Below are 17,251 nucleotides of genomic sequence, written 5' to 3' on the forward strand. Positions count from 1 at the left end.
AAGAAGATTTTTAAAGATTTTTCCTATATATTTGTATGTAAAACTTTGATCCCCTATTGTGGTCCCATCCGATATCCAGGGGCCATGATTTTAACAATTTAGAATCTGCACTATATCAGGAAGATTTCATATAAATCTCAGCTTTTCTGGCTCAGTGGTTCTTGAGAAGAAGATTTTTTAATGACCCTACTCTATTTTTACCTTTTCTTGATTATCTCCCCTTGGAAGGTGGCCTGGCCCTTTATTTTAACAATTTAGAATTCCCTTTACCTAAGGATGTTTTGTGCCAACTTTGGTTAAAATTGGCCCAGTGGTTTTTGAGAAGAAGTCAAAAATGTTAAAAGTTTACAGACAGACGGACGCCGGAATACGGGTGATCAGAATAGCTCACTTGAGCTTTTAGCTCAGGTGAGCTAATTACAACATTTCCAGCAGGACCTAAACAGTATAGGAAAATAAATTACAACATTTCCAACAGGACCTAAACAGTATAGGATAATAAATTACAACATTTCCAGCAGGACCTAAACAGCATAGGATAATAAATTACAATCTATGGTATAGTACATGTGTACTAGATATTAACACAGGTAACAAAGGGCTGTAATGAATCATATTGCAAAGTCTAAATCTGTCCTTATGAGTTGTCCAGTTCTTCCAGTCCCAGATGTTTCTAAGCAATTTAACCTTACTGATGATGCTAGTGATGTAGGAGTCGGGCTGCTCTGTTTCAAGTGTACTTAGTGATAACGAAGATATAATTTCTTTTTTTTTTCAAAGAAACTTACGTAAATGTCAAAAAAATTATTCTACCACTGAGAAAGAAAGACTCGCTTTGTTGTTAGCTTTACAACATTTTGATGTTTTTTTGAATGTCACTGTGATTCCAATCCTTGTCTTAATGGATCACAACCCCCTAACATTTTTGTATAAAATGTAAAACAAGATCGAAGACTCACAAGATGGAGTTTATTGTTACAAGAGTATGATATTGATATTAAGCATATCAACTGCAAAGACGAGGTAACTGCAGATGATTTGTCAAGAGTATCATAAATATATAATTGTATGATAGTGTTGTTCCGATGATCAATTATAATCGAAAATTGATCGATTATTTGATTAATTCTTAGCAATAATTGGTTATTTTTTTCAATAATCGATTATTCAAAATGTGTTAAATAAATGTGTGTATTTTTTTTAATTTTATTTTTTTTTTTTTTTTTTTTTTTAGATTTTTCGATTCTAGTTTGAATTTTCTCTTTGATCAACCAGTAAGCAAAAAATCCCGTTTGGAAATATTTTGGGTTAAAAAAAAAACAAGAGTACCGCCAACGGTACATAATACGCCCGTGAAAAGCTAATATAGGGTGTTTTTCTTACTCCATGATTTGTACAATTTGCCTTCAAGTAGTATCAGCAATCATCACGGTGTGACACACTTTCTTTGCATCCAAAAAACAAGACCAATCATGTACTCTCTATGTAATATTTTCACTTACATTGGCATAAGATGTATGTGTACCAATTTTAATGGTCCTTGCCTTAACGAATCGGTCTGCATCCTGCTACCTTGACCTTTGACCTTAAGAAACAATAGGCATCCTCCACTTGGCATAAAGTGTATGCGTACAAAGTTTGACGGTCCTAGCCCCAACAGTTTAGTTTGAATACTGCCTACAAGGTTTTCCTACTAAGTGATACTGTGACCTTGACCTTGAAAAAGTAATAGGTATCTTCCTACCATCATGGTGATCAAATGTACCAAGTTTCAATATCCTGGAGCTTATAGTTTGGTTTGTGTCCTGCCTACAAGGTTTTCCAACTAAGTGACACTGCAACCTTGACCTTTGATGTATAACCTTGAAAAATAATAGGCATCATCCTCTCATCATGGTGATCAAATGTACCAAGTTGCAATATCCAGGAGCTTATGGTTCGGTTTGTATCCTGCCTACAAGGTTTAAATACTAAGTAATACTACGACCTTGACCTTTGACTTCTAACCTTGAAAAACAATAGGCATCTTTTTCTCATCATGGTGATCAATGGTACCACGTTGCAATATTCTGGAGCTTACGGTTCGGCTTGTATCCTGCCTACAAGGTTTTCTTACTAAGTAATACTATGACCTTGATCTTTGACTTCTGACCTTGAATAACAATAGGCATCTTCCTCTTTATCATGGTAATCATATATACCAAGTTGTAATATCTTGGGGCCCGTTTTACAAAAGAACTTACGACAAAGTCGCAAGTCTTAAATTGTATTACACAGTTATTAGTTTGAATGAAAGAATTAAAACGTTTCTGAAACATAATTTTCAACATCATTTCTTCACTATTTGAAATTGGAGTGAATTATATTACAAGAAGCGGGAGAATTCCAATATATAAAGTTAATCGTAAGTCGTAAGTTCTTTTGTAAAATGCACTCCTGGAGCTTACGGTTTGGCTTGTATCCTGCCCACAAGGGTTTCCTACTAGGTTTTCCTACTAAGTGATACTATGGCCTTGACCTTTGACCTATAAAAAACAATAGGCATCTTCCTCTCATCATGGTGATCAAATGTACCAAGTTGTAAAATCCTGGAGCTTACAGTTCGGTCTGTATCCTGCCCACAATGTCCGAACAGACAGACGAATGATGCCATACCATAATACATCTCGTCTTCGATGGGTGTACAAAATCAAAGAGGCGGGGCACCATGAAAACATAGTTTTGACATAGCAAACTATGCAGGAAATCTTACCAAGCAAAGCTAAGCACAAGGTGCTAAATATATAACGAAAGTTTCAGACAATGGATCTAGTCTAGTCACTGACGAAAAGTCTGAATTACTTGTTTATTATTTTTTTTTAATTCTTTGTTTTTATTTACATTTGTTATGTTATTACACTAACATAAATATTACCCCAAAAAGACAAATACAAGTCTGAAGATTTCTTTTGTTTAAGTAGTCTTTGATTATTATGATTTTTCTTTGACGTGTTACACCTAATAAAGTGTAGTAAATAATAAAGTTCTTATCAGATAAATACATAAACAAATATATACAAGTTAATTTGAATAAGAATGTTCATTTATTTGCTTTTAATATATATTAAGACACTGATTATAATTGATAATCACATTGAAAGGCTTCCCCGATTATTCGATTTCTCATCCGATTCCGAACACCACTGCACAATGTACATTGTGTGTACTTCAGTTTTATTGTTGATGCCTTGATTTGATGTCCAACGTATATGTATGTACATGTGTATGCATTCAGATTTGAATTTTGGGGACTTTTAAGTTTTCATTGTCATTTGAGCTTTTTTAAAGGCAGAGGTGTTTTGTACATGTAGTAGTGACATGTGCATGTTTATTGAGAAATGCGACCTACTTTTAAGCATCTGGAAGGTTCATGATATTCTATATTTAAAACAGTGTATGGGAATGTAAATAAATAAATATGTTTACGATGTCTAGAATGGAGCTCTTCAGAATTTTGCTTTAGTATTTAAAAAAGTTTTGTGTTAGGAAGCACTCTATAGAAGTACATTGAATATTGAATTGCTGGGGACTAGACTTTACAGCCGATTTCAACAGCACTCGCCTATACACAGGTTTTTTCTCATGTGATGTTGGCTCAGCAGTGAACAAACAACAGACACATTTACTACTTTGTGAACTTTGATTAAGTTGGTACTTTTTTATTGATAATCTACCTTACTTCAAATCATTGTAGATAAATTGTTAAATCTGTGAATTGCGTTATTGACTTTTGTTGTGATTTGGGGTATTTTGACTCATAACAAATACTTCCAGCAGGATCTAAAAAGCATTATAAAGTTTACAAATTACAACACTCCCAGCAGGACCTAAAAAGTATAGGACCACAAATTACAACATTCCCAGCAGGACTTAAAAAGTATAGGACCACAAATTACAACACTCCCAGCAGGACCCAAAAAGTATAGATCTTTTCTTGACCTTTCATTTTACAGTCTACAAATTTGAATAGGGACATGATGAAGTGGAATTCTCGGTGACTGAGACAAGAACTCTAAGATCATTCAGGAATGTTAAGACGCCTGTTATCCTATCCCCCATGTTACTGTACATTAGGTCACCTCTTTGGTTTTGCCCTCTGTATTACTGAACAATAAGTAGTCATGCCTTACCAATTTCGTCTTTGGTTTTGCCCTCTGTATTACTGAACAATAAGTAGTCATGCCTTACCAATCTCCTCTTTGGTTTTGCCCTCTGTATTACTGAACAATAAGTAGTCATGCCTTACCAATCTCCTCTTTGGTTTTGCCCTCTGTATTACTGAACAATAAGTAGTCATGTCTTACCAATCTCCTCTTTGGTTTTGCCCTCTGTATTACTGAACAATAAGTAGTCATGTCTTACCAATCTCCTCTTTGGTTTTGCCCTCTGTATTAATGAACAATAAGTAGTCATGCCTTACCAATCTCCTCTTTGGTTTTGCCCTCCGTATTACTGAACAATAAGTAGTCATGCCTTACCAATCTCATCTTTGGTTTTGCCCTCTGTATTACTGAACAATAAGTAATCATGCCTTACCAATCTCGTCTTTGGTTTTGCCCTCTGGTGTCAGTAGGTGTCTCGTAATCTCATATCCACCAAAGAAGAAGAAATAGCCTGGCATTTCCCGGGCCATTGTGGAGGTCAGACCCTTAAACATCCCTCTGATTCCCTCCACCTTCAGGATCTCTCTCGTAATGCCCCAGGGGCCTCTGGAACACAATGAAAAATATCAAATATTAAAAAGGTTTTGTAATATTCTACATGTACCAAGTTTGATTTCTGTCAAGCAAAGGGTTCTCAAGATATTGAGCATACAGTATATTTCTAAGTCCAGAATTACCCTTGACCTTTGACCATTTGACCTCAAAATCACTAACGGTCATTTTCTCCTGAAGATGTACCAGTGTACCAAGTTTAATTTCTGTCAAGCAAAGGGTTCTCAAGATATTGAGTGGACAGTATATTCCTATGTCCAGAGTAGATTGACCTTTTAACCTTAAAAACAATAGGGGTCCTCTTCTACTCATAACCAACACACAGATGAAATGTCATTACAATCAAGTGAATGGTTCTCAAGATATTGAGCGGACAACATGTGGTCTATACCAACCAGCATACCCCCCGACCGACAAGTGCAAAGAAATATACGCTCCTCTTCTTTGAAGGGGGGGGGGGGGGGGCATAAAAAGTGGGGGTTATAAATAAATGTTTTGAATTATTGGCAATTATACTAGATTTTCATAAAAAAAATATAGGCATTTTTAATAAGATATGTATAATTTGAATTATACATGCTTAGGAGTATAAATATTGACAATATATTAGATAAAACAAAAACTGCAATATTGTGCAGATTTAGAGCTTTTTGATTAAACAATCCTCCCACCACAAAATGTAGTTCCTTCAAAATTTAAAAATTTTCAACTGGAGATAGGTCTAGATAATAAATGTATGATATGTCTGCTCCAATGAAATATGATTGATTGATTGATGTTTTCCGCCACACTCAACAATTTTTCAGTTATCTGGTGGCACCCAGTTTTTATTGGTGGAAGAGAGAACCCAGATACAATGTACCTGGGAAGAGACCACCGACCTTCCGAAAGTAAACTGGGAAACTTTCTCACTTACCGGCACGAGCAGGATTCGAACCTGAGCCGACAGAGGTGAGAGGCCGTGTGATTTTGAGTGCGATGTTCTAACCACTCGGCCACGGAGGCCCCTAGTACTGATCAGTCCCTATACATTTAAAGTAGACTTGCTCAAGTCTCTATGTTGTTTTTATTACTTTATCATTTCATTCAAATTTTTCTGTGTTTCAGAAGTCTAAAGTCTCTCTACCATACTTAAATGTCACCAAACATCTATGTTTGGCATTATTAAAAGTATTAAAGAGAGCAATGATTATTAAACATAGAGTCTTGAGCAAGTCTACATTTAAAGCATCCCGTGCAGTTGTGTTTAAAGCCGAGGAGCTGACATGTACTTCCTTAACTATGGTGTCTCCATGAAACCTGCTTTAAGGTTGTGTATCACACCAGCTGAAACTCTTATGAATGGAAGAATATCTTCAACAATAATATTTAGAAATTAAAAAAAAAAAACCTCTGAAATTTCCTTAATTTTGTGGAAAAAATGTGGTTTTAGTTAAGAGTAGTGATGGGCAATCGGACCAAAAACCATAATCGATTATCGGTATAATCGGACACATGTAATCGATTAATGATCGATTATAATCGCAATAATCAGTTAAGAGGTTTTTATTTTAAAAATACATAACAGAATCATTAAACGTATGGAAACAACGTTTGAATTTTTCTTCCTTCCTTTTGTTCACAGGTATATAAATCAGAATTTCAATACATCAAGTAATGGAATTTATTTATTCATAATCACATTAATGTCTGAAAGTTAATATCACAGTCAGACTCCTTTATTTGACTGTTGAATGTCGTTGTTACCGTCAATTCTCCCGCCATTTTGTTTGCTTGTTTATTGATCGGGTTTGACACACAGGAAAGAAAATCTTAACAAAATTGAAATGATTTCTGAATTTTTTTTTACTGGTCAACGATGCTGGGGACTTTTAGTTTGTAATCGATTAGTAGCATCATAGAGCTCTAAACAACAGACAATCGATCATCGGCGACAATCGTTTCATCACTAGTTAAGAGTATTTATAACCAGTAAAAAAAACTAAAATTATATCGCAAATATATATTTTTCAATTTATGGTTTGAAAGGAAGTAGGCCATTATGATGGTGTGTCATCAAGCATTATTCATCCTTAATTATTTTGCTTTATAATCATTATATTTGTATTCAGACCAATTCTACATAGACCCTGTACAAATAAAACCAAATCATCGTAATTAAAAGTCCGAGTATAAACTGAACCATTGCCTACAGTTATTTGAGAAATGACATTATTAATACACGCTATGTATATAAACCCTTGGGATCTTGTAATATCTAACCACTTAATCATTACCTCATTGTCTAATTCACATTATTTCACTCGCAAATGACATGATCGAGAAACCTAATGCACTTTTTTGTCTAATATTTAAGCCATTTTATTCAACAGCATAAAAACTTTGAATCAGCTTTGGCATTCATTCATATTTCATATATGCAATTTAATAGAACAGATATGTCATATTACCCTCCCACTCTCAACAGTCATCTCCGATATTAATAGAATTTCCCTCTGGTATGATACAGAATATGTACATGCAACCCCAAAAAAATCCTTATCAAGTTTGGTTGATTGACAATAATCTCCTAGTTAGCTTACACAGCATTGCTAGCCCCTTGTTCTGTGTGGGAGTTGTATAGACAATATACAAATTGACATTTGCACTATTTGTTCTCCAAGTTTTAATTCAATATTGACATGTCACACCTAAAAGGAAAACCGCTAGGCAAACAGAGAGAATTTTGTTTTTGTTTTCTTTGAAATGTTTGTTAAAGGTCAGATTTTCATTTGTGTGTCCATTTACTACCAGCATACACCTACATTTATAAATATTCATAACAAGAAACTTCAAAGTGAAAGGTACCCCTAAATACCACAAATAGGGAACTGCCTCTCTGTTTACTGCAAATATTCCAACAGGTGCCCCCAGCAAAAACTATATCATGCAGTCAGGAATATTTAAATCATTACTTCATCCCAGAATTGTTCAAACATTGAGAAATAAGTGAATCATTTTGTTCAAAATAAAACCTGCATTTATGCAATTTAAACATTCATTTAGACAAGAGGAAACAAAGCACATCTGCATTTGGATTCTTTGGTTGGTAATGATAACTCCAAATAATGCTATTTTACAAAATCTTGCAGCAATTTTCTCCTATTGTTCTATTAGCAATTCAAGTGGAATTTGGGAGTGTAGATATATAATTTATGTGTTTGAGTTTGAAGTGTAATACATTTTAAGTGAATATACTTCAGTCCCCATTTGTGGCCCCCTCCCTGACCCTAGGGGTCATAGTTTGAATGTACTTGCTACTACACAACATGAAGATACTTGCATATAAATTAAACAAATTTTACCCTTTGTCATTCTTGAGAAAATTTCTACAGAATTTCCTTTTTTTATTCTGAAGTAAATATTGAACTTGACTTTCGTAACCACATCCTGGCACCTGGGGTCATAGTTTCAATAAATTTGTCTCTGAATTTTTAGGACCCTGCATGCCTAGAGTTGGGAGCCCTATAGTGATCAGCCTGTGCGTGCATCTGTGCATGGACGGTTTTCCAGACTTGTTTTGATTATCCCTGCAGCTATTGAAATGAAAATTTACACACGAGTTTGAGTTTGGACTTTCCTGACCTATTCATGAAAGAGTTATGGATCTTGAACTCCACAAATTCAAATACCACAAAGTGTGGCTTGTCATCACATTGACAACTATGTATTAGGAAGCTTTCATTCATGTTTGGGTTTTTTTGGTCAATGGATAGAAGATTTTTAAACACCGTACTATATTCTTAATACTTCTTATCCCCCCCCCCCCCCCTAAATCTTTAAAAGGACATGGTCCCTTGAATCTCCTGTACCGATTTTGGACTCTTAGTCCTTTTCTGGTAAATCTGTAAAATTCCAAACGATTATAATGATAGACATGGAAACCTCTAATATTTAGAAATCTTTTATATCACTGCAACACGGACTTAAAAAGCTGTAAAAAAAACGCACATGATTCCGAAATAGTGCTATTCTAATCCTCAAGATTAGTCAAAGTAAGGCAACATGATTCTAACATGGCTCTGGGATAAATCAATATACAGGATGAACGTCTGATAAACTCACACTTTTAATCTTTCCACGCCTCCCTCTAGTTTACCCTGCGATGCCATCTCCCTCATAGCTTGTAGACGACATTTGACGAGCTCCGTAGGTGTGAGCGTGAATGAGCAGAAAAATGCTGCACCGCTTCCTGAGAAGGCGTTTTCTACTGGACTAAGCTGGAAGACATCACGGTGACCCCTGACAGCCATGATGGCCTTCTGACAGAGTCCATAGAACAGAAACAGCACTGAGTTCTCAGCTATGTTGGCTATAAGGGCTGGCACTGTACCTGCGTAGAGACCACGGTAAATCCCATCCTGTCGATATGTCTGGAGGAAGCAGACAAGGGCATTCCTGTACAGGTGTGGAAAAGTCTGCATCTTGACCTTCACAGTGTCTAAGGACTGACCCACGTAAACTGAGGCAATGGCCCCTGAAATAACAAGATACTGACATCTCAAAACACAAAACTTTGATAATTACCTGATAATGAATGCCGAATCACATTTAATTTACAACTCTACCACGGTTACTGCAAAGATCAAAGGAATACTGCGATCATTATTCTGTGATATACATGTACCTTCATACATAATAACTGATTATGAGAAAATCGATACTCATCTCGCTTGCACTTCTTACAACAATCAAGTCCATAACTTATAATTCAATTTTATAATCATGAAAATTAACCAATATATGTTGCAAAACAAATTTAAAATATATTTGTCATTCAACATGAATCAATCATTTGCATCCCAAGATTGATACATAATTAAACAAACATGGAGATGCACAGACAAGTTAACCCTCTTCCATGTGTGTGTAGTTTTCTTGGATTGTGTATTTAAAGCATTTTATATAATCTCTTAACATCAAACTAAATACTGGAAACATTTTTAAAATAGATCTAGAATACCCTACCTGGCTACCATCTGCTTTTATATTTCAAAATAACATTTCTCGACCTCGGAGGTTATCCAGCAACATCCACGAAAACACAAACAATATGTCTTAGATGAAAAGCCCTACTTTTAATTATCTCATTTTAGAAGACACTGAACCCTTACGATAACCTTGACCTTATAGAAATGAGAAATATAAGAATTTATAAGCATATAAGAATACAGTCACATGTTGAGCATTTCAAGACCATAGAGTAAAACACTGGTAAAGTTAAAGAATAAGACAAATTCATTCTGCTGCTATCTAATCTACCAGAGGACCACCTTCAAAAAGGAACCACATTCTGTTCTAACCTACTTCTGGTTAAAAAATAAAATTCACAAATTTGTGGCAGATGAAATATCAATGTCTAGTAGTGTTTGCAACAAACAAGCAAACAATCATGGGGTGTTTAAATTTGGGTGGTTTACATTTCACCATAAGAGTGGTCAAGTTTGCAATATCTGAAGGTCATTGGTAGGTCATTATATATGTGATGGTATTTTGTAATTGTTGTTTCCGAGAACCATCCCTGTGCTTGGTTACTTGGTTATTATGTATGCAAAACAGGAGATATCTGTCTGAATTCATAAATAAAACTCCCCGAACACTGAAAGATATCCAGTCTGATAACTAATAACGACTAAATAATAGCCGACAAAACAACCGACAGGAAGGATAAATGCAATATCTACATTGATAAAAATGTAAATGAGACATTATTGAGTATCACTAGCCTGGTAGGGCTCATCAGATGATTGGGAATTGTCCAAAATTTAGCTTTATCAATTTGATTTCAATACACAGAGATGATACAGTGATTTAAATTGTACACAGGTTATTTTTGTAATCAGATCCAAGTCTTGTAAAAGGAAACCCATCCTTAATAAACATCTGAAAAATGCATGACATCTAGGTTTTAAGTCAATTTCTGCTTTATATATCTTTTCATCAAAAGGGCATTCCAGTGGGTGTGCAAATTCTTTTTTCAAAACATGTGCTACCCCAGGCTTTCACAAAAATCCTCAATTAAAGAAAATTTCCCGATTTCAGTTAATTTCCTATTTTAATAAATACCACTGATTTTCTGATGCTTTTGTAAAATTTCTGTATGAAATAGCCATTAGTTCAAATCTGATTTAACAGCATGACTTGCTGTAAATTCCTAAATATCTGCGAGGAAGTTTTTATGAATAATTTACATGTAGTACTATTTATCAAATCAAATTACTTGCTTTATTTGTATATACTCTGAAATACATGTAAAAAGTCTTGGTCAATAGTCCACTCACCAATTCATGTTCTCATACATGAATTGACATGAATCCAAGTTATTTCACTATATCATGTATTCACATAAAATGAGGAATCTAGAGTTACGGTAGGATTAATTTCCCCCGTGAAATCAATAACAATACCACTTACCATTAATCCACTTGTGAAATCAATGACTGCATGACTTAGCATTAATCCCTCCCTATGACTTACTAATTTATAATCCTCTTGTGACTTACTATTAATCTCCCCTGTGACTTACCATTAATCCCCTTTGTCTAACCATTAATCCCCCGTGACTTACCATTAATCCTCTGTGACTTACTATTAATCCCTCTGTAACTTACTATTAATCCCCCAGTGACATATCATTAATTCCCCTGTGACTTACCATTAATCCACATGTGACTCATCATTAATCCACCCCCGTTCCCCCCCCCCCCCCCCCCCCCCCCCCGACTTACCATTATAATCCCCTTGTGACTTACTATTAATCCCCCATGAATTACTATTAATCCCCCCTGTAACTTACCATTAATCCCCCCTGTAACTTACCATTAATCCCCCCTGTAACTTACCATAAATCCCCCCTGTAACTTACCATTAATTCCCCTATGACTTACCATTAATCCCTCTAAGACTTCCTATTACTCCCCAATGAAATACCATTCATCCCCCGTGATTTACCATTAATCCCCCCTGTGATTTTCTATTAATCCCCTGTGACTTACCATTAATCCCCATGACTTACCATTAATCCTTCCTGTGACTTACCATTAATCCCCCTCTGACTTACCGTTAATCCCCCTGACTTACCAATAATCCCTATGACTTACCATTAATCCCCCTTTGACTTACCAATAATCCCTCCCTGTGACTTCCCATTAATTCCCCCTCTGACTTACCATTAATCCCTGTGACTTACCATTAATCCCCCTGTGACTTACCATTAATCCCTCCAAGACTTACTCTATTAATTTCCCATGATTTACTATTAATCCCCCTGTGACTTACTATTAATACCCCGTGACTTACCATTAATCCCCCCCGTGACTTATCATTAATCCCCCCTCTGACTTACCATTACTCCTCCCTCTGACTTACCATTAATCCCCCATGACTAACTATTAATCCCCCTGTGACTTAATATTAATACCCTGTGACTTACCATTAATCCCCCCATGATTTACTCTATTAATTCCCCATCATTTACTATTAATCCCCTTGTGACTTAATCCCCCCTGTGACTTACTATTAATTTCCCATGATTTACCATTAATCCCCGTGACTTACCATTACTCCCCCCCCCTGGAACTTCCCATTAATCCCCCCATGTGACTTCCCATTAATCCCCCTGTGACTTACTATTAATACCACATGACTTACCATTAATCCCCCCCCCCCCCCGTGACTTACCATTAATACCCCCGTCACTTACCATTAATCCCCCCTGTAACTTACCATTAATCCCCCTGTGACTTACCATTAATCCCCTGTGACTTACTATTACTTTCCAATGAAATACCATTCACCCCCGTGACTTACCATTAATCCCCCCTGTGATTTCTATTAATCCCCTGTGACTTACCATTTATCCCCCCTGTGACTTACCATTAATCTCCTTCTGACTTACCATTAATCCCCCTCTGACTTACCATTAATCCCTCTGATGTACGATTAATCCCCCTTTGACTTACCATTAATCCCCCTGTGACTTACGATTAATCCCCCATGACTTACCATTAATCCCCCCTCTGACTTACCATTAATTCCCCCTGTGACTTACTATTAATCCCCCCTCTGACTTACCATTAATTCCCCCTGTGACTTACTATTAATCCCCCTGTGACTTACCATTAATCCCCCCTCTGACTTACCATTAATTCTCCCATGACTTACCATTAATCCCCCCTCTGACTTACCATTAATTCCCCCTGTGACTTACTATTAATCCCCCTGTGACTTACCATTAATCCCCCTGTGACTTACTATTAATACCCTGTGACTTACAATTAATACCCCGTGACTTACCATTAATCCCCATGACTTACCATTAATTCTCCCTCTGACTTACCATTAATCCCCCATGACTTACCATTAATCCTCCCTGTGACTTACCATTAATCCCCTCTTTGACTTGCCATTAATCCCTGTGACTTACTACGAAGGTACATTAAGGCAGGTTATGAAAATCTTTACTGGGATAAAATCCACGAAACAATGTGACATCATAATTGAAATAAGTATATCACTAAGTATATATTGACTTCCGATTTTATCTTTTATGTAAGTTTTATCTATACATAAAATAAACCATGCAGCTACTAAGATCTAAAGAGATTCGAAATGTTATACTGCTGTCGTGTAATTTCTGTCTGATCAATATGAAAGTAAACTGATGACGTCATGACTATATATCGAGTGACGTTGACACATGCAAGGAATTTGTTTATGTGTGCCATGCAAATATCAACAAAATGTCGAGTATTTGAAATATATGACATGGGATATATGGAATATAGATGTGAAACGCTGAGAATTTATTGATATTAAGAAGGTATGTTGATATCATTCATTGACAATTTTGTTTAACGGGGAAAACATTCCATTTAGCATGTCGATCCGATTTTCCTCTGTCACACACTGAAATAAAACTGCAAAAGTAGCACATTAGGCCGCATACTTTTAGAGACTTTTTATACACCGTGTGAAAGGTCATAAACTAATGTTAATGGCAATTACTGTTAGAATCGTCTGTTAAGAAAACTTTTAAAGAAAACTGCATAGCATCAGTGCAAAATGTAAACATGGGCTAGTTGGTTTTGTGTTTAAATGTTCAATAATTATTTCTTATTGAAAGTAGTAGGATTCTATCAGTAATTCTGATATACTATGGGTGTTTTACCATCATTATCGCCAGTTAAAATTATGCAGTATACGTGCATAAATGAAGCAAGACTTGCCTTAACATACCCGCGTATTAATCCCCTGTGACTTACCATTAATCCCCCCTGTGAAGTCTATGGCAGCGTCCACGGTATGTGACCTCTTGCTCTGTTTAGGTTGGTCACCCTCATGGTGATGTTCCTCATGTATCACAATCGGAAAAGTGGGTTGGTCTGCACTCATTGAAAACTGTGCCTGTCAAATATGTACATCATAAAGGTGGTGAAGCTATTTGAGAATGAAAACAGTTTGTTTCCCACACATAGCATTACTTATTACACATTCCATTCCATCTTCACAAGTCAAGGGTTATTGATTCGTTGTGAGTTAACGACTCAATATAACCTCTTAACTTGTGAAGATGATTCCATTCTAGTTTTCTTGAGGTGGTCAGATGATTTTGATTGTCGATGCCATGTTCCTCAGTTGGTAGAGCACCTAGCTGGCTTAAAGACTCAGGGGTCCCAGGTTTGAATCCTATTCTGCTCCATAGCATTCTCTCCCATCATGACACATAATTATTATATGCTCTGCTCACATGATTTCAATAGTTATTATTACCCAATCTACTATATAAATTGATATTGTTAATATTTATACAATTTCCAACTTTAAAGAAAGGTACACAAAATGATCTGGGTGAAAAATTTCACCACGTAACTTACTATTACCCAATCACATGACAAACTGTTTCCCATGTCACATGATGAACTGTTTCCCATGTCACATGGCGAATTGTTTTACACTTAAAAAGATTTCCTATATAAAACTAATACGATTTAGAAGTAACATTTTTACTGTTAAACCAATTCTCACACTCGTGGTCTATAGACCAGTCAACAGTTTACGAACTGTTGACCGGGCAATAGTCTGCTTTATTTCTATTGGCTATGTAAGTTACATGGTTCTCGGTCTGCTGCTTTGTTTATGTAATTGCGAGGTTCACTGATTTGACTGATGATAAAATACAGAATTCATTAGATGGAACACAGAACAGAAACACGAAAAATATAATTATTGATTATTAATTAGGATATTACGAAGTTTTTTTTTTAATCTAGTTGATGCGTTGTCCCTCTGTCATGTTAAAAGTTCAAAGTCAACAATTTTTTACAAACCATGTGCATCTAGTAAAATATCCTGACAATTGATAGTGTATAACAAAGCAGTTATAGACTGTGTCCTAGGACAACAGTTGTTTTGTTTGACCCGAGAACGGGTCTGTTGCCCGAAGCCATACTGTTTTGTTTGACCCTTGAACGGATCTGTTACAGGCTTCGGGCAACAGACCCGTTCTTGGGTCAAACAAAACAGCTGTTGTCCAAGGACACAGTCAATAACTGTATACTGTTTCCCATGTCACGTGACAAACTGTTTCCCATGTCACGTGACAAACTGTTTCCCATGTGACATGATGAACTGTTTCCCGGTCATTTGAGAAACTATTGCCTGATTAGCAGATTAAGTAATTAAACAATTATTTCATGCTTACTAGGTAAACAGTGAAAACTATTGCCCCTAGGTAGTGGTGAAGACCTGGGAAACTGTTGTCCTCGGCCTATGGCCTCTGACAGCAGTTTTCGAGATCACCGACACTTCCTTGGGGCAATAGTTTTGACTGTTTCCCGACTAAGCATGAAATACATTGTACAATGCAAAATCAGCAATTCAATGATTGAACTTTATATATTCTTCCTAAACTTTCTGACTTTGGATCAGTTTTCAGCGAAACTCAGATCATAAGAGATCTCGTCCAAGTTTTATGGTATCAGTACCCAGTTTTTGTTTATTTGTGAGACACTCCATTTGATAAAACATTTTGTAGACAAAAGTATACATCTTTCTAGGATTTCCTTTACAAAATTGCGACTTTATACGAGTAAGAACAAATGGAAATTTTCTAGAACTTTTATTTTCGGGGGTGGGGGGTTCATTTGGAAATTAAACACATGCCATGAATTCTACAAATCCATGGAAGTCATATCATATCATGATATTCTTCTACGTCAGATGTGAATGAAATTCCTGACAAGCCTTAGAACCAGGACTCATTGTTCCAAACACAACAAATGGCCCACTGGGATGTTTGTTACAAGTTTATCAGCCCGCCTGCTCCCTCACACAAATCTAACAACTATTCCACTAACCTCTTAAGTTTAATCTCTGTGTCAGGTCTTCTTACAGAACCTTTGGAAAACGACCAGCTGGGGGTCGACCGTCTGTAACAGTCTAAGGTCAAATTTGGTGTGTGTCGTTTCTAAATAGTTGATCGTTGTGGGCGTCTTAATACCAAATCGCCATCGTGGACACCTTCCTTTACAAAACGAAAATGTAAGGTAATAATCTTTGCTGTCCGTTCATGTTTTAATAATGGCAAATGATTGGGTCTTTGACCTGATTTTCACCGGAATGTGCAAGAATTATCTTCCCGGAAGTGACACACCTCTGTATGGAGAAACGCGAATGGTAGATTGAACATGAAGGTGAAGGTCATTTTATGGATGTAAACAATGCTCCACGTGGTTTCATTTCCAGCGCTGCGCCAGGGATCGCACAATAGAAACTACTGTAACGTAATTGTTTTATTGAGATGTTCAGCATTTTGATATTTACTACAACAATGAGAGACATATATTCCTTTATTCTTCACGCTATAAATTCCCTATTAAGAAATCTTGTATGTATGAAAACAATAATGTATGTTTGACCAAAGCAGTTGGATCAGTAGCATTCATTATATTGCGAATAAGCCAGAGATATACAGTGCCCTATACATGGTAAAAATACTGTAGCAATAGTTACTAGCCTAATAAGTTGTATGAGAGATTTAAATCTGCGTGGTGCAATACACTATCGGACAATGCAGACAACCCAGGTACATGTAGCACGTACAAAACGTTTTCATAACATTGTATTCCTGTTGTAAGGATGTTACCGGAAAACATTACTAACAAAACATTTTTATAATGTTATAATAACATTTTTTTTTCAGTTGTAAAAACGTTATAAGCAAACGTTTTTGACCAATGTTTTAAAATCATTTTGTCATCGTTTTAAAAACATTATTGAAAATGTTAGGATCATCTTTCTTTTAAACATTTGAAAATACGTTTTTCAAAACGTTTTAATAATGATTTTAAAAACATACTTAATATACTTTGTTTTTTCAAAAAAAGTGACCCAAATCAAAGTAGTGTTTTAAATATATTCTTTTGATTTTTTTTAAATTACATAATATTAAAATGTTG

General features: G+C 35.8%; 1 protein-coding gene across 1 annotated transcript in view; it reads right to left on the minus strand.

Moving 5' to 3' along the window:
- Nucleotides 1–16,468, minus strand: part of LOC125680829 (mitochondrial ornithine transporter 1-like) — a 24,386-nt gene extending 7,918 nt beyond the window's left edge. Inside the window, exons 1-4 of the mRNA XM_048920602.2 lie at nt 16,151–16,468; nt 14,057–14,198; nt 8,859–9,270; nt 4,576–4,748 (exon numbers count right to left, since the gene is read on the minus strand). Of these exons, the coding sequence (XP_048776559.1) occupies nt 4,576–4,748; nt 8,859–9,270; nt 14,057–14,186 (715 nt within the window). The 5' untranslated portion in view covers nt 14,187–14,198; nt 16,151–16,468. The remainder of the gene's footprint in view (nt 1–4,575; nt 4,749–8,858; nt 9,271–14,056; nt 14,199–16,150) is intronic.
- Nucleotides 16,469–17,251: the final 783 nt, after the last annotated feature.

This window comes from Ostrea edulis, chromosome 2 (genome assembly GCF_947568905.1).
Source record: "Ostrea edulis chromosome 2, xbOstEdul1.1, whole genome shotgun sequence".
In the NCBI taxonomy this organism is placed as follows: Eukaryota; Metazoa; Mollusca; class Bivalvia; order Ostreida; family Ostreidae; genus Ostrea; species Ostrea edulis.